The 21520-nt window shown below is 39.0% G+C and overlaps 3 protein-coding genes across 5 annotated transcripts; 1 reads left to right on the top strand and 2 right to left on the bottom strand.

Annotated features, from left to right (window-relative positions):
- Positions 1-1588: 1588 nt before the first annotated feature.
- On the top strand, positions 1589-3809 carry LOC138196270 (trafficking regulator of GLUT4 1-like). The gene is made up of 3 exons (XM_069146160.1): positions 1589-2419; positions 2588-2714; positions 2805-3809. Exons 1-3 carry the CDS (start codon positions 2018-2020, stop codon positions 2816-2818), a joined length of 543 nt encoding a protein of 180 aa, XP_069002261.1. The 5' UTR covers positions 1589-2017; the 3' UTR covers positions 2819-3809.
- LOC138196269 (Golgi SNAP receptor complex member 1-like) lies at positions 3810-15503 on the bottom strand. Of its 3 annotated transcripts, none has more exons than XM_069146156.1 (9): positions 15454-15503; positions 12819-12936; positions 12337-12415; positions 11946-12053; positions 11668-11759; positions 9447-9521; positions 4866-4895; positions 4565-4647; positions 3810-4282 (listed from the first exon to the last, which is right to left on the bottom strand). In XM_069146156.1, exons 1-9 carry the CDS (start codon positions 15479-15481, stop codon positions 4158-4160), a joined length of 738 nt encoding a protein of 245 aa, XP_069002257.1. In that variant the 5' UTR covers positions 15482-15503; the 3' UTR covers positions 3810-4157. The 3 variants fall into 3 exon arrangements, with proteins under 3 accessions (XP_069002257.1, XP_069002258.1, XP_069002259.1); XM_069146157.1 differs by having other exon boundaries at positions 12337-12412; XM_069146158.1 differs by lacking the exons at positions 12819-12936; positions 15454-15503 and adding an exon at positions 12710-12729.
- Positions 15504-17494: 1991 nt separating this feature from the next.
- On the bottom strand, positions 17495-18563 carry LOC138195913 (beta-crystallin A1-like). The gene is made up of 5 exons (XM_069145562.1): positions 18525-18563; positions 18303-18421; positions 18017-18158; positions 17792-17934; positions 17495-17642 (listed from the first exon to the last, which is right to left on the bottom strand). The coding sequence occupies exons 1-5, from the start codon at positions 18561-18563 to the stop codon at positions 17495-17497; spliced, it is 591 nt and encodes a 196-aa protein (XP_069001663.1).
- Positions 18564-21520: the final 2957 nt, after the last annotated feature.

Here is a 21520-nt window from a genome sequence, read left to right as displayed (position 1 = left end):
ACAGGAATGCCTGTTTCAGTGTTAGGACTTTTTTTTTTTAATGGGGATTGTTTTTGGACATGCAGTAATATTAATATTATAATAATTCATATTAATAATAGCTATATGATGTATTATAACGAGTACAAGTGGAGCCAACTTCAGTTTTTGAGTAGTTAATCTAGAATGATGCATCAGATTTTTCAGTGTTGGATTGCAACTAAATACATTTACTCAATACTGCAGTGAAGTCTACATTCAGCGTACCAGTACTTCATCTTTTATGGTGTTTTATACGTCTAATTCACTACATTTCATGGAGAAATATTTGACCTTTTACTCTATTACAGCTTTAGTTACAAGTTCTTTCACAAATTAACATTTTACTAAAGATATGTTAAGTTTATAACATGATAGTGTTAGTGTAAGTGCTCATTACACATTAAAGTATCAGTACTAATAACAATCTAATAATATTATATATATAGTTATAGTCATATATATATATATATATATATATATATATATATATATATATATATATATATATATATATATATATGACTATAACTCTCATATTTCTGCATGAGTACTTTCACTGTTGATACTTTAAGTTGGCCTAGATTTGACTAATACTTAAATACTTTTTTTTAAGTGACATTTTAAATGTAGGATTTTTTAATTGTAATGGAGTAAATACACCCACCTGGTATTTTACAAGGACCCCCTACTTATTCACACAATTGTTAAACCAGCCAATCATGTGGTAGCATAAAATCCATAAAATCCTGCAGGTCAGGAGCTTCAGTTAATGTTCACTTCAAACATCAGATTGGGCCTTCAGCGAGATAGTTGGTGCCAGATTGGCTGTGTTTCTGATTTCCTGGAATTTTCATCACAACAGTCCTTTTTACTGAGAGTGATGTGAAAATCAAACAAATAAACAACAATAACAATGAAACATTCAGTGAGTGGTTGTTCTCAGGTCAGGGGGCAATATCCAAACTGGTTGGCAGAAACTCAGATAACCACTCTTTCCAACTGTGGGAGCAAACATGGAGCAGAATCTCAAAGGAAAGTCTTCAACATGTGGAATCCAAACCACCAAGAACTAAGGCAATTTTGGTGTGTGTGTGTGTGTGTGTGTGTGTGTGTGTGTGTGTGTGTGTGTGTGTGTGTGTGTACATATTGTTACTTTTACTGAAATAAATGATTTCAATGATTCGAGACTGATCCAATGGTTACTCAGTAATATGTAAATAGAAACTAATTTGGCAGGTGATTGATAAAGTCATACATGGTGGTAAGAAATTTTCAATGCACAAATAAATGTGCTCATATGTGTCATTTTTGTAAATAGGCAGAAAAAGGCGGACTTAGGGGGCCCCTAGCGTGACAGAGCGAGGCTCCCGTTGGACGCTTTAATATGGCAGAATACAACTTTACATGAGTATCTGAGTCAGCAGGTCGTGCATATGTTGAGAGGCTTGTGGTTCGGTATCCGCCCTACTCCCTCTCCACTTCTCTCTTTCTCCCTCACACACCCTGTGCGGAGTCCGATATGCTGATCCAACGGCTACTCCCGCGCGTAAATGGAAAGCTTTTACGCACCGCGCGTGTTCACTTCAAAAGAGGTTTAATTGTTGTTTTTGCATTGTCACACGCCTCGCCTGGAGCATAAATAAGCATCAAGCACCGGGGATGTGCTGGGGAGATGTAAGGGATGCGGTAATACCTCACTCCATAATACAGGGGGGTGGGGGGTAAAAGGCAAGGCGTGCGTCCGGACGCTCACCGCCAACTAAACGCGAGAGGAACTCAGACATCAATAACATCTCGCTCATCAATAAGAAATTTGGATGGAGTTAGACTGCCTAATTAAATAGGTTGCCTTGAATTACGCTCTCTGAATTTATAATATTTAATCTGATGACCCCCAATGGACAGCATCTGAAGGAAGACTCTTCAGCATCTCCCTCCATAGGAAGGCGGCGCGGACAGACGAATAATACGACTTAGAGATTCTAATCTTTCAGAGATGGCTATCAACACTGATGCAACCTATGGGAAAAGCGCCCTCGGCGAGAGGGAAGTTTCCAACCCCACAGATTTCCAGGACACGGAGAAGCTACTGAGCACCGCGACCACCGAGCCCACCGGGCAGAGCAATCTCAAACCGTCCGACTCCTTCTCCCTCAACATCAGAGGGAGCATCCGGTCTCTGAACGCGGAACAGAACGGACACAGATCCCCGCTAAAGTCGGGCTCTGTCGGGCACCTACAGCCCCCAGCCCGTTCCACGTCCCGGCTCAGCCTGGGTCCGGTGCCCTCCCCAGTGCCGCCCGGGTCCGCACCCCCGACTTATCTCTGGCTCGCCGTGCTGTCCTGTTTGTGTCCCGCCGTGCCGCTCAACATCTGTGCTTTGTGGTATGCAAATGTGGTGAGTGCTATATGTGTTTGAACTTTCTTTATATCGATTATCTGTGTGCTTTAAATCTTTGGGTGTTTTCTAAATATAGTTGTTAGCACTACAGGTGCATAGCTTCTATGTTGCATTTAAATAATGAAGGGTTGATCTCCTCCTTTCCTTTCCTTCCCTTTCTATTAGTCGAGGTCTGTTCTCCACACAGGAGACATTGAAGGAGCAAGGAAGTACGGGCGTCTATCTCTGCTGCTCAGCACTCTGGCAATGCTGCTGGGTGTGGCTGTAATCATCTTCATAGTGTTTACAATAGGTATGGAGGAAAGACATAAAAAAAACACACACACACTCAAGTCTTAGTATGACAAGGTGTATCTTAATTTTTCTTCTCTCCGTATCTCAGAGACCCAGAAGTGAACTGTGGGATGGAAGGAGTCTCTCTGAACTTCACCTGATCTCGAATTTGCACACATGAAAGAGGAGGAGAGGTGTCAATTTGAAGATGGAAAAAAAAAAGCACAAAATCTCAGTTGAAAACAAGCTGAAGAGACTCTAAAGTACAACTTATTGTTTTGTCTGCTATGGACTTTGGAACAAAAAGGAGGAAACAAGGCGCAGGTCGTATCTCTTCTTTTTCTAGCAACACTCATGTCCAGTAACCCCAGAAACTCAGGGACCCAGGAAGGAACACACAGGCTGCACTCAGTCATCGGGTCCGACTGTCAGTCAGCACTCCTAATCCAAACTAGTGGTGTACTAAAGTACACACCTGCCTTACACACAGACAATTGGATGGCGCTACATTTTGCTTGTTGAAACAAACACCTACAGCATCATTAAGAGGATGTCTGAAAGACAAAAGTAGACAACACCATCATCTTCATAAAAAAAAACAAAAAAAAAAACAACTCACATAATAGGATTTGTGCATGGTGTAAATAAAAAAAAATAAAAACAAGACTTCATTCCAGTGCACCTCTAGTCTGTAATGTCACCACTGCCTGTCCTCTTTTTTGAATATCTGCAACAAAGTACGGACTGACTTTCCTTTCGGTTCGACACTGCTGGACTTTTGTGGCTTTGGGCGGACGTATAACCTTTTTTCATACTTTGTTTTCATGACGATAAAAACACATGTATGTTTATTACAACAATACCCTTCTGCAGTCATATGTGACAATGTTGCTTTGCGTGCTAACGATGATAAACTGATTGTGAACTGAAGCGTGTGGATCTCTAAAACTCATTATGTTTACAATATACTGCAAGATATGAACGGGGCTGATCCCCCCTTGTATGCACTGATCTTGGCACTCTGATGTTCATGTTTATACATTTATACTGTATGACTGGTTTACTGTGCCATAGCTCTGCATGTCTGAAATAAACTTGAATGAGCATGACCAACTTGAAAGTGAGCTTATCACCTTTATTTAAGAAAGTACGACATCGACAGTGAACAATCCCCGTAAAATACGACTTTGTGCATTTATAACGAGTTATATTACACAAAATTCCCAGATGGCAATGTTATCATAATTCAGAAAATAAATAAACCCTCCAAACTGAGGGTTGAAATTCGTTTGTTTTAATTAAGACTGTGATATTTAAAGTAGAATAATTTTACTCTTTTTGACATGTTTTTAGGGAGGGTAAATGAAGAAACATATGAGAGGGTAAAAAAAAAGTCTTGGCGACACTTGGTCGGAGCAACAATGAATGTTTATTTGTCCTGGTCAGTCAGATGACCAGCGAATCAGTGGAACGTGTAGAGCAACAGGAGTACAGTGCAGACGCCGATCACCACACCTAGAATTAAAGAGTCCCGCCTCTTGCGCAAATCGATTTTCTGGATGAGACTGTTGATGGCAGGGAAACGATCTGAGGGGCGGGGAAGTGTGGTGAAGGAGAATAATTTAAATCCAAGCCGGGCTTCCCTTCCTTGCAATAAGTAAGAGACAGAAAGCAGCAGGGAAAATACATCAGCTCCCAACACAAGCTGGAAAATAAATAAATGGAGGCTAATGGTGGAGTCATTTCACAGGCCGGATGCCACTCAGACGGACCTGTGCAAACACGCAAAGTGGACATTTTCATATGTTTGCAGACAAAGTAACAAACAAGAGAGAAGGAAGAGAGGTAATTTCAATGATCAAAGGATACTGGCCAAAGTTGTGACCCTGGTTTGAATGGACTTCAGCATCCCACGCTGAAATGTGATGTTCTCTTTGGTAGCCATGGCGATACTGGAGGGAGACAAACCATGAGGGATTAGCGGCACCAAAAGAGGCCGTTTTGCTGTCTTCACAGCATCACTTGAAGCTGGTTTCAGCTGATGAGCTAGACAGTGGGGAGGCTTTAAAAGACCTGAAGGTATTGTGTTTGCTTATGATGTGTGTGTGTATGTTGAGTGACTGAAAGTGAAAGCAGAGAGGAGGAGAGTGAATGGAGCGGTACAGCTTACCTTATTGCATTGTCAATAAGGCTATCGGAGCTGGGAACATGAAACGGAAAGAAAAGAAGACAAAAGTCAGATCAAGTCATCAGAAACACCTTCTTCAGTGAAGTCAAAGATGTACACTTCCTAAAATAACCTTTTCAAATGTATAATTATTAAGAGTCACGAGATGATTCAGCAGCACACAGGGGAAGCCTGCGCTTCCTCCGATTCCTGCGAGAGACGGCAAAGTGCTGCATCCCGGAGGATTTTTAGGAAAGCCGATTCATGTCGATTAGTATTATTTCTGCCCAGAACATGCGAGTAAATGAATTTTAAGGCGGTGACCTTTCTTATTTGCTTTAGGCATATGTAAGAAAGACCAGAAACTGAGCCTGCACACACGTGGACGAGGTTTCAGCCGGCTGCCACTAGCTGCTGAGATAATTGATGGAGAGAAAAATGAAGTGTTCAGTCCCGGACTGAGCAGAGGCTGGAAGGGCAGCAGTGAGCATCCTGTCGGACTCCACTGGAGACCAGAAATCAATACGGTGCTTTATACTTCCTCCATCTATTCGTCAACCTCTCCCACAATCTCTCTGCTGCCGTCCTCTGCTATTTCTGACGATGCTTCGTGAGCAGGCAGAGTCCACAGACGAGGCAGCCTCTCGCTTTTTCATGTCTCTGCTTCTCTTTATTCACTTCTTTTATATGTGGACCTACTCTCCCCACTACAGTATGAGATTATAAAGCAGTATAGATTTAGCTTCAAGCAATTATTTGATTTTGTCTATACAGGAGAGCTGACTGAAATATCTAGAAATTCTTTATCCGTGTACATCTATAATACAGAACACTAAATATTCTGTATAAACATATACTGTATAATATAAGTCTGTCCTTTTATATATATATACACACACACACATACACATACATATCAGCTCTCATTAGCTGCCTGAAAAGAGTCTTCTTGGCCTTAAAATTCCTTCTCCTTCACCTTCAAATACCAAATATGAGTGCAACTGAAACACACCCAAAGAAAAAGAAGCAAAAAAATAAACAAACAAACCAACATTCTTTCTCAATCAGAGCACAGATCAATGTGATTGATAACAAAAAGCCTTACATTCAAGCTACAAGCAATAGTCAGTCCTCTATTTAAAATCATGATATAGTTTTGCCACAAAATACTCATATTGCCGCATCTAAGCTTACTTTTTCTAAGTGATGATGCGGTAATTCAGCGAAATGAAATAAATCACAACATCAGATACTGTGCATATGGACATAAACTGAATCAATGTGATGAACAATAACACGTTGAAAAACAGGATCAAAAACAAAATTGTTGCATTTCTATTTTTGTTGAGTGTAATTTTGATTATTTGAATAGTTTTCATCACGTCTAAAACTGTAAATCACTTCTTTTTTTTTTTCAATTTTAAACATAATCTGTCAATTATTTTGTTAAGAAATTGTTGTAAAATAGTGAAACATGCCCTTCATAAATTCCCAGACCGTCAGGTGAAGTCTTCAAATTGCTTCTTTTTTTTTCTTTTCTCACCAGGAGTCCAAAAACCAAAGACATTCAGTTTGCTGGTATAGAATACCAACTAAACCAGAAACTACTCAAACTTAAAAAGTTTAAACCAGCAATTTTTGCCCATTTTTCTGAAATCAACATAAACAAGACCTAAAATCAACTAAATCACTCTGTACCTGTCAATGCTGAGATGATACAGGACGGTTTCTTGGTTTCAGTATTAAACATTCGTTGATGAAACTCTATTAAACAAACATCCCCCTCTCCTCCTTCGATTCTGTTGAAATGAGGACATGAACTTTGAACCACCACGGAGACGATCACACGAGTCCTCACAAATCACAGACGTGTTTCCTTCCATCCATCTCTCGGCACCGGTCAACGTCTCAGACTCCACGTGTGTCTGTCTCCAACTCTTCAAGACTGGTTGAATGCTCTCCATCTTGTATATTATTCTGTCTGTTTACATTTACACGTTACACATTAAGCGGTTGCCGTGCCGCAGATGCGATAATGCAGAACAGAAATCAAACATTACATGCCGACTGCCCGAACAAGGCGACTCAGCTGCCGAGTGTCGGCACGAGATTTAACGGGCTAATATTTCTTTCAATATTTGTCTTCATCTTTTTAGGTCTGATAACACTGACAACAACAACAACAACAACACTTCCATCCGTTGTCGCGACGGGAAGATTGGAGCTGAGAATGAGTTTAATGTGAAAGGTAACTTTAACTTCTGCAGACCGGGAGGATTTCCACGACATGTTTATCTAAACCCGTCTAAACGTAACGTTCTGTGGGATCATCTGGAGAGTTTTACGACACCATCACTGATCTCTGCAGCTCCGCAGCTGATATTGGGGGGGAAATTATTCTCTGGGTAACATCAGCAAAATCCATGGAACAAACCAAGGATGCAAGTTTTTCCATATTGCTGAAATTCATACTTCAAGTGAATAATCTTTTACATTAATGGAACTTGAGGTGTTCTGTCTTTTTTTTATGTTTTTTTTTTAAAAACATAATGTCTCTTTCACAAAACACGACAAGAACAATGTGGTTTATTCTCCGAGAAGTTTTGAACTGCAGAGAAGAACTAGTTAGAAACACACCTTGACCTTCAATATGGAGTCTGAAAACTAAATCATCCACTTAAAGTGTAAAAAAAAAAAAAAGATTATTTAAACCAAGGAAAACACGATTCCCATTCTGGTTGGAATTTCTGATTTGTGATTAAATCTCCTGAACTGTTCTCAGTAGACACACTGTGGTTTCACATGTTTTGGTTCATAACCGCAAACTCAAAGTGAAATTGAAGTTTAAATGTCAGAACTCAAATTTGTGACTTGTGCTTGTTTTGTGGTTTAAGTTAAAAAAAAAAGAAAAAAAAAAGACGCACTAATTCTGAAAGTAAAAGTGATTCATATTAAGCATCTGGCTGATTATTTTTTTTTTAACTGTACTACTTTTTAAGTGTTAAAAGACAAATGAACATTAATGTCTGCTGTAAAACATCACTTAAATATAAAAATAGAATTCGAAAATATTGTGTCAATTAACTCAGATTTAAGATTGAGTCTAACAAATCAGAAGCCACAGCCATGGATGAAAAATTAGACCTTACATTAGAGGTACAGAGAGATGCCGTCACTTGTGTTCAGATCTGTGATAAAGTCTTTACATTTTTCTATGTAAAAGTCAATGAAAACAAAATCATGCGTGCTGGTAAAGAATTTAAACACGTGCCTCATTTAGCATGTTGATAAATGATTAATGAGATTCGCAATATGTGTTGGGTATGCCTTAAAGCAGGACTTAGAAAACCTTTCTAATGTTGTAAATACCCCAGTATATTTCCACATACAGTTCTAATGTTCAATTTGTGTAAATAAATACATACTCGGATAATATTTTGGTGTTGTTTGTAATTCATGGTCTACTTTTGGTTATTTTTGCTGCGACAACATCACATTTCTGTTAAAAGGAAGTAAATCGAGAGGACAGTCATAAATCCAGCTGATTTTGTGGAAACTGTACAGAACAAAGCAACGCTACAAACCCCACAGTGTTTTAAAATTGGTTGGATTTTAGCACAATGTTGAGAAAAATCAACGTGGACAAATGTAACTTTAAGTGAGTGAATAAAGAAACATGAGAGTGAGTTCAAGTCCGGATGAGCCTCCCCGAGTCTCTGTAATGGCACTTTGCTCCATCAACAGAAAAAATTACGAGAAAATGTACAATGTGCTTGTTTAACAGTGGATGTCCCGGGAGGGGAAACTGCTCGGTGGCTGTATCACCCCTTCATTGCCACATGCGAACATAATCTTACATTTACCATGAGCTGATGCAGCGCCGCGACACCAAGTCTTACGTTTCCCCTTCAGACGGTCAGACACACACTTTCATCATGTAGATGGATATAAATACAGAACTGGGCTCGGTGTCGTCAGATACCCACTATTAAAGTATCAGTATTATTTTGTTCTCTTCTTTTTTCCTCTTTTCATGTTGATGACTCAGCAGCTACGTTGTTCCACGACGCACTGACAACACGAGCTGCTGTAACTCACTATGAAACCTTTTCGTCCACACGTGTCCTAATTTACTTCTACTCTTTTATTTTCTTTGGTAACATTCTTCTGTTTGTCGTGTGAAAATGTTCCAGAAATACATGATCACCCACGAGGTAGTGTGAGTACCAACATGTCTAGAAAGCTAATGACATGCATGTACACGTAACCACAAACAAGGAAAAGCACATACAGGCTACCTGTTGCGTTTCACACCACAATACCCACTTAGTCCGTGTCTGGGAACAGAACAGACTGCAGAATAATAGCATTAACTCCTTTTAGGCTGTATCTGAACTAATGGATGCTCATTTTTTTTTTCCATTTCATTATGAGAATTACAGTGAACACGTCACGGAGCAAAATTGTCACACTCAAAGTTAAGTCCACTGTATCGTAAACAGGGACAAAGTTGTTGGCTTTTTTGTGCAAGCGCGTAATAATTTCCTGCAGTTCTGTTCTGGTGTTTCTAAAGAAAGGTCTTACTTTCTGAGATGTTCATGTTCCTTCAGGAAGAGCTCGGTCCTTCTGTTATTCACCCCCGAGCTGCTCTTGTAGGACCTGAGCAAAGAAAAAAAAACAAAACAAAGAGTGGGAAACATGAAAAGAAGGAGAATTGGACAGGATAGAGAAAATGTAAAAACAAAAACAGTGTTATTCCTTTTTTTTTTTCCACCTATATTTTAATAGAGACTGTACAGATCCGGGCAGGAAGGACAGGAAATGTGGTGCGGGAGATTCAGAGGTTTGACATGCAACCGTCAACAACAGACCAGTCGTTACCACATGACACGACACAACCAGTAGGCAAAGGCTCACAATGGCAATGTTTACCATAGTCACCATCTTATTTTAGCATACTGACATTTGCCAATTAACACTGAACACAAAGAACGGTGGAGGCTGATGTTGATGTTGATGTTGTTTGTTGGGCAAGAGATTTTGACCCGATGAAGAGGCGGAGATGTAAAAGATGACCAAAGTTATTACAATGGAAACCTGAAGGGAACATGAATGTGTGTAGCTCATTTCATTGCAATCCATCCAATAGTCTAGACATGGTGTTAAAAAAACATACATGTCAGCATCATAGCGAGAAGACACCATCAAAAACAGGCCTATCGCCCGTCGCTGCTTCAGTCTGAAACTGGTGTTTTACTCCCTCTTGTGAACTGAAGCCCAGATGCTGATTATGAACTTCCTGCTTGAAGGCTTTTAAGTGATTAGCTCTGCTTAACCCAAAGTGCCGTCGTCCATCACTTATTTACCTCCTCCCCCCGCCCCTCCCTCCTCCTCCTCCCAATGTGGACTGATCATCAATTCAATTCATCATCCATTATCCCTCATTGTCTCGTTGTTTCTCCACACCTCTCATGTCTATGGAAATAATTCCAATTGACTCTCATAGTTTTCATCAAAGGTGAACTTCAGATGAGGACAACGACTCCCCCCCCCTCCCTTCCTCTATCTTGACCGTCTTGCTCTCCATCTCCACCCCTGAAGAAGCATTTCTCTATATCAGGGAGCCCAGATGTAACCACTCTCCCCCAGCTTTGGCTGAATGAAAGCCTTGTGGTTTGATTTACTGTAGAAGGCACTTAGGAAAGATATCCCCAGAGAAAGAGAGAGATATATAGACACAAAGAGGGAGGGAGGCCAGCTAATACGAGGAGGTGTCTCTTATTAGAGGAGGAAATATGATAGAGGGAATGGAAAGTATTAAAGCGTGTGGGGATTCACACACAAACTGGACATTTCCGCCTCCTGCTGGTTAATAATAACCAGCAAAAATGTACAGAGCAGGAAGGAAGAGAAAGGGAAGGAAGGAAAGATGAAAACACAAGAAATGGTGTGTGGGGGAAAAAACAGGGATGGAAGGAATTCAGGAGGGAAAGGCTGACAGTGCAGCGATGACACAGGATTAGAGCACTCCAGTGATTTAGTGCTGCGTTCCTATAAAGTTTAGGGACTTACAAGAGACATATTGAAACTAAGAAATCGTCAAAATCAATGCAATAACTTAGAATCCCCCATAAAAGATTTTTTTTTTTTTTTTTTTTTAAACAACTTCTTCGGCTTCCAGCTTCTCAATGTAAATATTTTTTATAATAATTTCTTTTCATTTTTGACTGGCAGTTTGTTCAAAAAACAGCAATATGAATATACAAGCTTGTGTTCTGTGAACTTATAATGGGCATTGCACATTTTCCCACATTTAAAAGTGTACAAAACTAATCAAATAAATAAAACAAATCATAAATAATCACTAGTTACTTGTCTCATGAAATTTTAACCAAATCTGACAATCAGTGCAGCATCAAAAGCAGAGAAACAAATGGCAGAGATCTTTAACAACTTAAATTTTTACCATCAGTGTGCAGGAGATAAATGATAATTCTCTGTCAATATTTAAATTTGAAAATGACACCTTGCTCTCTGGCAAAATCTGATTAACATATCTCTCTATTTTCTGACATTTTACAGACTAAAATATTATTTGATCAATCAAGAAAACAGTATCTGGATTTACTGATACTGAAAATAATCTTTATTTACAGCCCAGTTTTGTCATGTTATCAATTCACAAACTGAATATCAAAGCAACGTCTCACCTGTTAAATTTTCATCAACAACTCTTATTATGTTGTATGTGCTGAGATTAAACTACACAATGTTGTTGTTTTTATTGTTGTCTGATGGTACTTACTCAATGTCTCTGTGAACGGAGCCCAGTAGGTCCTCTCGTTCTCGCAGGCTGAAGAAGTTGCTTTTAGTTTTGTGGAACTCGTGAGTGTAGTCCTACAAGATAAAATATGATGAACTACAGTCAGCACACAAACATAATAACACAAAGGGAATTCACAAAGCCAAAATATATTACAATTACACAAATGTCTCTTCTTTCAAGCTGCAGAAAAGATTAACAACAACTTACACGTGGAGCTGAAACGCACGAATACAACAAAGCAAAGTTAATGTATGTACCTGTAAAATGTCTCTGTGTCTCTGTAAGGTGTGCATCAACGCAGCGTTATGTGACGAAGCTCCAGGGGTGTTCGTGTATTCAGCCATTTTGTCATTGACGGCTGTAAGCTGCCAAGGAAAGATCAAATTAATCTCAAGTAGCCATAGAAACAATGGTATTTATGGGTCTTGGGTGATCTTTAAACAGGATGCAATTTTAAATATTAGACTACAATAAAATACATTTTGTATCAAAGAGAAATGTATTATCATAAGCTTGCAATGTAATGCTAACAGTCTGAACAACTGCAGAAGAAACAGCATAAAAAAACCAGAAGGTAAGACAATCAGCTGCCACTGAAGGGAAACACTGAAACTACGTCAACTGTGACTCTTAGTGTGCGACATTTACTTTAGCCAAGAGCTGCTCCAGCTCAGTCGTCATGGCCACGAGCATATTGTCTTGAGATGAGCCGAGAGAATCAGACCTGCTTTAAGAAGGAAAAGGAAACAGTGTTTAGGTTCAAGTTCAAGTTTTTCTTTTTCTTAATCCATGTCTGACAAAAATATGTTTAGTATCCAGAGTAGTGCAGCACAATTAATCAGGAAAATATGAAATTTTAACACCGATTTCTACATTTTTGAGCGGTCGATGCTCAAAATAGCAAATACTGCTTTCATGATACTCAGCCAAGAATTAAATTGATATAAAACAAAAAATAGAAACTATATTAATCAAAAATTTTGCTTATTTAGTCCAAATGTAAAAGTGTCAATAATGGCACCTTCCAAAGATTCCGATGGCACAAATATATTTCAAGCATCTCTGCAGGTTTCATTTGAGTCAGATATCGTCCCTGTTGTATGAAGTGAGGTGAGGACGGTGCTGTTGACCTGCTGTCTCTTTTATTCTGGTCCTTGCTGCTGCCGCTGTAGCTGGTGCAGAGCTTACTGAAGGAGACCAGCTTGAGGTCCAGCTCATTCTCCAGCTGCCTGGCCTGTTTACGCAGATCTGAGTGAAGAAACAGAGAAACACGCGTTTCACAATACAGACACACATTTAACGTGGAGAAAATGAAGACTGAAAACTCAGCAACGAGAAGCAGACAGGATGGAGCGGATGCTGCTGGTTCGTATTTGAGCGTGGCATGAAATTACACCAACTGGGCCACGTTGTCGTAGCAGGGTAGAGGAGACGTACATGTTTCAGCATTAGTCTTTAATATTTTAACCTTTCAGAAGCTATAAAATCTTCGAGCTTCAAAAACGGTCACCCCCCCCCCCCCCCCCCCCCCCCCCCAGTGTGGGAGGCCGGCTGCTCAGCAGCTGACAACAAGGCTCTTCAAAGGGTTATAAAACAGCACAAAACATCATGGCTGCCTTCTTCCCTCCCTGGAGGACACTGATCTGCTGCCTCTTGCACAGACTCCTAATCGACCGCAATAATATTAATCACTTGATGTCCAATAATATCTTTCTTCTAGAGCAATTATTAAAAAAAAAAATCAACGTGCAATAGTGTAATTATATGTACAATAATCTTATTCTATGTGCTGTTTCAATCGATGCACCACCGCACTTTATATTTTCTTTTGTATTTTACTTATTTTTCAATATAAGATCATGTTATTTGTTACCTTAGGCACTTACCGGAAGTTGCAATTCTAATTTCATAGGATTTTACTACAATACAATAGCAAAGACTTTCTATTCTATTCTATTCTATCCTATTCTTCTATCCTATCCTATTCTATTCTATTCTATTCTATTCTATTCTATTCTATTCTATCCTATTCTTCTATCCTATCCTATTCTATTCTATCCTATCCTATTCTATTCTATTCTATTCTATTCTATTCTATTCTATCCTATTCTATCCTATTCTATTCTATTCTATTCTATTCTATTCTATTCTATCCTATTCTATTCTATCCTATTCTATTCTATCCTATTCTTCTATGCTATTCTATTATATTATATTATATTATATTCTATTCTATTCTATCCTATTCTATTCTATTCTATCCTATTCTATTCTATTCTATTCTATTCTATTCTATTCTTCTATTCTATTCTATCCTATTCTATTCTATTCTATTCAATCCTATTCTATTCTATTCTATCCTATTCTATTCTATGCTATTCTATTCTATCCTATTCTATTCTATTCTTCTATTCTATCCTATTCTATTCTATTCTATTCTTCTATTCTATCCTATTCTATTCTATGCTATTCTATCCTATTCTATTCTATTCTTCTATTCTATCCTATTCTATTCTATTCAATCCTATTCTATTCTATGCTATTCTATTCTATCCTATTCTATTCTATCCTATTCTTCTATCCTATCCTATTCTATTCTATTCTATGCTATTCTATTCTATCCTATTCTATTCTATCCTATTCTTCTATCCTATTCTATTCTATTCTATTCTATTCTATCCTATCCTATTCTATTCTATCCTATTCTATTCTATTCTATTCTATTCTATTCTATCCTATTCTATTCTATTCTATCCTATTCTATTCTATCCTATTCTATTCTATCCTATTCTTCTATGCTATTCTATTCTATTCTATTATATTATATTATATTATATTATATTCTATTCTATTCTATCCTATTCTATTCTATTCTATCCTATTCTATTCTATTCTATTCTATTCTATTCTTCTATTCTATTCTATCCTATTCTATTCTATTCAATCCTATTCTATTCTATTCTATCCTATTCTATTCTATGCTATTCTATTCTATCCTATTCTATTCTATTCTTCTATTCTATCCTATTCTATTCTATTCTTCTATTCTATCCTATTCTATGCTATTCTATTCTATCCTATTCTATTCTATTCTATTCTTCTATTCTATTCTATTCTATTCAATCCTATTCTATTCTTCTATTCTATTCTATCCTATTCTATTCTTCTATTCTATCCTATTCTATGCTATTCTATTCTATCCTATTCTATTCTATTCTATTCTTCTATTCTATTCTATTCTATTCAATCCTATTCTATTCTTCTATTCTATTCTATCCTATTCTATTCTTCTATTCTATCCTATTCTATTCTATTCTATTCTATTCTATTCTTCTATTCTATTCTATTCTATTCTATTCTTCTATTCTATCCTTTTCTATCCTATCCTTTTCTTTTCTTTTCTTACGAACAACTAAATTGTTAATGCTGCTACACGTTTGTTTGGATAAAACTTTCATTGCTGTTTCTTTATTTTACTTTTGTCCATTTTCCTGCAAATAGGTCGCACAGGGTAAAACAGCCAAAGTTACACACTTTTTGATAGAAAACAAACTTTTGACAAACAAACTTTTCAACTTCGACGTTAAAGACCAACAAGCTAACAGGTTAGCGTGGAGTTAGCTGGAGATACCTCCTCCACGTGGCTGTAAACATTATGAACGGAACCTGTTAGATGTAGAAGACCGGGAATCGGCGAATAACAATAAAACATGTACCTGTCATACAGCTTATCTCTTTTAAATTAGACACTGCAACACGTCTTACCTTCCCAGTAGTTACTGCTGGTTGCCATGTTTGTTGTTGCACGTCATCATTAGCCGTCAAGAAGAAATAAATGTCGCACTTTTCCTTTCGCCCGCAGCGGCCTCTAGCGGTCTCCTGCCGCAATTGCATATCTCCCTAAACCCCCATTTGTCGTGAAGTAAAATGTGAAAGACGATAGTAGAGCCTCAACAGCCTCGTTGTTTAATGGTTAAATACGCGTATTGTTGGTTTTAGATTATTTTCCATGATGATGACGCTTTGTCCTGCAGGTAGGCCTCAGTGCTGGCACATCTTTCGTTTTAGTAGTGGAAATACCAAAACAAAACACCCTGTTGCAAATCTTACATACATTTTTTTTTTTACTTGGGTAAGAATACAAAAACATAATCAGCAGAATTTGCTTGATGTATCATTTTAAAGCTACGAATGGCAGTGATGGAAAATAACCACTTACCGATGTAGGCTACTTTTGAGGCAGACCTACTTGTACTTTACTTGAATATAATGACCTATCTCAGTTGTACTTTTTATTCTTCTGCTTTTATCTGATAGTAGTGACTACTGCACTTTACATCGGCTATTTATTTTTCACATCAAAAATATTCAATGGGCTCATAATAACTTTGGATTGTAAAGTAGGGCTATTAAAAAAACAGTGAGGGCAGATTGTCATGTTTCACAAGGACAGGCTTGCCCCTCTAAAGTGCTTTCTATTTACTATTTCTATTTACTGTGAAACTTTTACTTTTGATACTCCAACTCTGTTTTAGCAACTGGTACCTTCTGTACTTTTACTTAAGTAGGAGTTTTAATGCAGAATTTTTTTTCTTCGCTGAGGAGCCAAAGACTTTAATTGTTTATTCACTATGTGTACACTTGGTGTCGCTTCAGTGTTATCTAGAGCGCAGCTATGCAGGTAGGTCTGTTGTATTCACGTGTTTTTGACACCGGAAGAGCAAACAGATCTTTGACCGCAGGTGGCGCTTAGGTTTGTTCGTCTGCTGTGAGCATAGACTGCATATGAAAAGAGTTGTGTGGTGATTAATAACCCCGTCATATCAAGTTTCATATTAACCAGCTTTAAACTTTGACCCAATTCTATATTTTTTGACATTTCTTTTATATCATATTTCATAACAGCGTATTTAGCCTACTTGAACTTTGCACATCATGTTTCTGTGGAAACAGTGCAGAAATCTTGTGCACCATTTTATACATTTTAACCCAAAATTAATCCTCACATAGCCCATCTGGTATCTTTGGAAACTTTGAAAGTTTCATTGATTAAAATAAGGTTCTGCGGATTTGTACAGAGGTCAAGGGTTTTTAAAGAGGTGAATTTCTTTGCATAATTTGGCTATTTGCTCAAAGGTTTCACCAAACAAATACATGTTTTTCAGGTTGATTATAATTTTAGGTATTTGCTGCTCTCCAGAGGTGTCAAATTTGCAGGTACAGAAAGACAAAACACAGATGTGATTGAGTTTCATGTAAACATCGTGAATCTCTGTATTTCTTTGCTCATTCTCTTTATTCATCGTCTTGAACAGGCAGTCATGGATATCACAGTAACAGCAAGACTGGTTGTTGTGTTGATGTAGAAGACAATGATGATGATGATGATGATGATGAAGATTATGCCATCAATGGTGGAGATGAAAAAGAGCAAAAACTTTGAGGGGTTTTCACCATTCTGAAGCCAACCTCGGCAGGTGAGGCCTCTCTTTGACACTGAATCAACTTTTTCGCTCAATTCTGTCATTCCTATTTTCTGTCTTTCTTACATCTTTCCTTTCATTTGAGATGTTTTCTTGAAAAAAAAAAAAAAAAAAAAGTGCTGTGAACAACTGACGCCAGTGAGCACCTGAAGTCCAGTCCCGGATCCTGCTATGCCTAGCCGAAGCAGCCGAGCTGGGGAGATTGAGGTTGCAGGAGAGGAGGAGGAGGAGGAGGGATGGAAGTGCAGGAAGAAGGAGAGGAGGAGGAGGAGGAGGAGGAGGAGGAGGAGGAGATCAAGAGGTAGGAAGGGAGCGCTCCCCTCTCAGTGCTGGATCCTCCTGATGGACTGAATCTGGGGAGTCTGGGAGTGGGAGCCAAACTCACGGTAACACTTGTACTCTCCTCCGCGACAGTCGCTCTCCATGATGTACTGGTAGCCACGGTAACCAGGGAACTGGTAGCACACAAAGCTGCAGGAATAACAACATGCTAATTAAATATACACACTTCCATAATCAAGTAAACGTAGGTAAAAGTAGTGATGTTCTTGTGAAGTATTGTGTATATAGTGTATATACTATACTCCAGTTAATGTCGAACATCATGACGGTGAACTTACGCTCCACTCTGAATGTGCATGGATCCGACCTCCTTGTTCATCCAGCCCATGGCCTGCAGAGAGGGGTAGTCATCACACAGCTCAAACTGATGACCCGTCATGTTCTCCATCTCGAAGATGGTCATGCGGGACTCCTTGTGGCTCTGAGCAAAGGAGGAGAAATGGAGGTTTAGCACGAGCTGAGACGAAGCTAATGTCAACTCAGGGTTGTTCTGTGCAACCTACAGCGCAGCAGATGGGCCTGAAGGAGATCATTCTCTCAATGCGGTAGGAGTTGCTGCCGCTGTAGGCCTCAAAGCGAGGGTAGTCTCCCTTCTCCAGGATAAACTGCTGGCCGATGAAGCTGGAGTGCTCGTAGCCCACCCAGCTGTAAGTCAGACACCAAGGAGATAAATGATCAGCACATTTTTTTTTTAAATCCACCAAAATCTAAAGAAAAGTTGTTCCTTTCTAGTTTATTAAATCAGCTGTAACATTTCCAAAAGTGAGGAAAAACTCTCTGGGTACGTACGCGCCGCACTCGACCTTCAGGGAGCGAATGTTCTCCATCCCACACTCCATGATGTTCTGGCAGCAGGCGGTGAACTCCATACGTCTGCCCTGGAAGAACTCCTGGTCGTACACAGTGATCTGAAAAGCACAAAAGAAGCCATGAAAGAAGGAAGCGAATACAGCTGAATATTTAACTCACCCCATAAACAATACAAAACATATATGTGAAGATTAAGCTTACCTTCCAAGGGCCCATGGGCATGGGGTTTGTCAGTGCCATGTTTTTTTTTCTTTTTTACAGCAGTACCTGCGGGGGAAACACAGAAGATGCTGAAAAACACACCTGTGTAATAGAAACACCGTCTTCCTCTGATTAATCTAAACAACCACACATTTGTCGTTCTTTCTACAGCTCTGGGTGGCATTAGCTTTCTGTCTGAACCGCACCTCACTGTCTACTGTGTCGCACGCTTAACTCTGAAGTGGACAGACTAAAAGAGACAACCTGGAGCTTCCTGTTTACTTTTCTTCATTTTTTTTTAACCTCCTGTTTTAAAATGAATCAGTTCTTTTGCATTAAAGGTAACCAAGCTACTCTAGTTGATAAATTGCATTAGAGGCCCGTACTGCGTCATGTCCATAGATTGGGAAACTGTGCTGTATTGTTAACTACTTTAACTAGTTTGACCTACCCAAACTGGTGAGATGTGTGTCGCAGGGTTCCACTGACCGGTCTGCAGAAACAGTGTGTATGGGGCTATATATACACCCGTGGGTGTCGGGGGGCCGGGGAGCCGGGGGGTAGGCATGCCTGGACTCATGTCAGCACTTTACTTTGGACTCCATTGTTTTGTTGTGTGATCCACAGAGGGGTTAACACACAGACACACAGTGATTCATGAAAACACAAAGAGGGCATGCGGCTATACGGCGTTACGTACGCCTATGTGGTGAATCTATATGTTAAAGGGAAAAAAAGCAGGCTGGTTTTCTACAGCAGTTTGTGGAACCATTATCATATCGGCTACATGAAAATGCAGTTCAGTGCTAAAATTCTTTAGGTTGCTGTTTGGATTGATTGATTGATTGATTGATTGATTGATTAATTGATTGATTGATTGATTGATTAAAGCTGCCAGAACAGATTTTTGGATGCATGTGGGATTGTCAAAAGGTTTTTTCAGTAGTCACTCACAACGTGTTTTAAATGATGTTGTGATTCATAAATGAGAAATGGATGCTTGCCAGCTGTTAATAGCCCTTTAAAAGGCATATTGAGGCCCCCTGGGAAATATTTACATGATGACATATGTTGTTAAACTCCAAATAAAGCATATAGACAATACTAATGAATCATTAATCAGGTAGTCAAAATGATGTGTCCTTTGAATTATTATTTATATCTGTCTGTTCAACCAGTCACACTCATTAACATGGGAGCAGGAGGTGGAGTTGCTGAAGGGGCTGCAAAAAATAATTCAATTCATATGTTGTTTTCCTTTTGTTTCTAGTGTGTAGTCCTCTGATGTTTGTGGCTGGACAGTTTGTGCTCCATCACATCATTGTATGGAGTTAGTTTGTCTCATCGCCCGCCATTCATAAAAGAGCATCATATCAATCACGTCATCATTTAGATTGATTGTTTTTCTCCACCTTGTGCTGGATGATTTGTAAATTAGTTTCAACATGAATCTAATTTTCCTGGTTTAATGGCAGCTAGATAAAAACTGGATCGATGACATTAACACTGTGTTTAAAACAGGATGATGTTTGTAATCTAAACAGGCTCTTTTATTGATAATAAAGAGTGATGCAATCCATCGAGGCCATAAAGGAAGAAGTAGCGATTTAACAAAACTCAAATGAGAGTCTGATACAAAGTTTAAACCTGCTCTTCCAAACTGAGCCAGTCTGCTATGCATTTGTCCTGTTTGTGCTTTTTAGTATTGAATGAAAAAAGCTGTTGCTATTTTTGGAAAATCAGTCCAAGTGAATAAATCAACAATAAAGGTTAGCACAGGGCATTGGCCTCATTGGCAAGTCTGGCAGCGCTTTGGCATCGACAGGCGAGCTGTGATTGGCAGTTTCCCATTCTGATAGCAGTAGATAATTATTATACTGGGAATGTATTGTGGTAATGAGATAAGAGCGGCCCAGGTGTATTCATTGCTTTTTGTGCTTCCGATTGATCTGTACCTGACTAGTCAAGCACGCAAACATGTTTTAAACACCAACTTCTGCCTTTTAACTACTACTACTATTAATATACCTATTTATGTAATTTATCCTTAATGTTTGAATTGATGAGTGTATTTTACAGTATTTGCTCCTCATTGTGTCATTAAAGTAGGGAGCAGCTGTGTAGGTACATAACTGAGCGTTTACCCTCCTCTCTCCTCTTGCTGCTCTGAACAATAAACATTTAGGAATGGCTTACTGAGGTCAGCACATTGTCCAGACTCTCTGTCTGTGTGTGTGTGTGTGTGTGTGTGTGTGTGTGTGTGTGTGTGTGTGTGTGTGTGTGTGTGTGTGTGTGTGTGTGCGCGTGTGTTCATGTGCATCTCATTTCCTGATTTATGTCTACAATAGACCGAGACACATCGATGCATCTAAACTTATTCAAAATGACATTACAGTAATAATATATTTGTGAATACATCGCTGATTAAAGTGTATTTGTTCAGGTCTGAATGTGGGACAGGACAGACATATATGTCTGTGTGTGTGTGTGTGTGTGTGTGTGTGTGTGTGTGTGCGTGTGTGTGTGCATGTGTGTTTCTGCTGATGATAGCAGCAGCAGCTCAGACATGACAAAGGGACGAGCAAACTCAGCAGGCCGATGTGAAGAGCCCACAGTGACCATATAGCCGACTCGCAGTGTCCACATACAGATATCATAGATACACGCCACAAAACCTCAAGTTTCCTCTGTACATGTTTAATACACACTACCTGCAGCACATGCAGTGTCTCTCACAGACACACACTTAGCCACACATACAGCCTGCATATTTAATACTCCTTACAAAGAAGTGAGCTAAAACCCCAAACCTGTTTTGATATTTTAATATCTTGGGTTGGAAAGAGTGTTTTTTTTCTCTCAGTTCAGTCTTTAATGACTCAGCAGGGGATTTTGGTCGGCATAAAACCAGCTGCCTTCGTCACTTCTTGTTATAACTGAGTTAAATTGCGTACTCGGGGTCAGAAAGAGCCGTCAGCCATCACAAAACCCATCTT

The sequence above is a fragment of the Embiotoca jacksoni genome, unplaced genomic scaffold (assembly GCF_022577435.1).
Source record: "Embiotoca jacksoni isolate LCO1_2020_lvr unplaced genomic scaffold, fEmbJac1.0.p SCAF_13, whole genome shotgun sequence".
NCBI classification, from domain to species: Eukaryota; Metazoa; Chordata; class Actinopteri; family Embiotocidae; genus Embiotoca; species Embiotoca jacksoni.
The sequence above is the reverse complement of the archived record's forward strand: the minus strand, read 5'-3'. Positions and strand labels throughout refer to the sequence as shown.

Excerpts from the sequence above, each read along its gene's own strand:
- LOC138196270 (XM_069146160.1), top strand. The coding sequence starts at position 2,018 with ATGGCTATCAACACTGATGCAACCTATGGGAAAAGCGCCCTCGGCGAG. Across the intron at positions 2,420-2,587 it reads CTTTGTGGTATGCAAATGTG|TCGAGGTCTGTTCTCCACAC; the intron begins GTGAGTGCTATA and ends CCTTTCTATTAG.
- LOC138195913 (XM_069145562.1), bottom strand. The coding sequence starts at position 18,563 with ATGGCACTGACAAACCCCATGCCCATGGGCCCTTGGAAG. Across the intron at positions 18,422-18,524 it reads TGCCCATGGGCCCTTGGAAG|ATCACTGTGTACGACCAGGA; the intron begins GTAAGCTTAATC and ends TGTGCTTTTCAG. Across the intron at positions 18,159-18,302 it reads CTGAAGGTCGAGTGCGGCGC|CTGGGTGGGCTACGAGCACT; the intron begins GTACGTACCCAG and ends TCTGACTTACAG.
- LOC138196269 (XM_069146156.1), bottom strand. The coding sequence starts at position 15,481 with ATGGCAACCAGCAGTAACTACTGGGAAG. Across the intron at positions 12,937-15,453 it reads CAGCAGTAACTACTGGGAAG|ATCTGCGTAAACAGGCCAGG; the intron begins GTAAGACGTGTT and ends TTCTTCACTCAG. Across the intron at positions 4,648-4,865 it reads CTTATTGACAATGCAATAAG|TATCGCCATGGCTACCAAAG; the intron begins GTAAGCTGTACC and ends GTCTCCCTCCAG.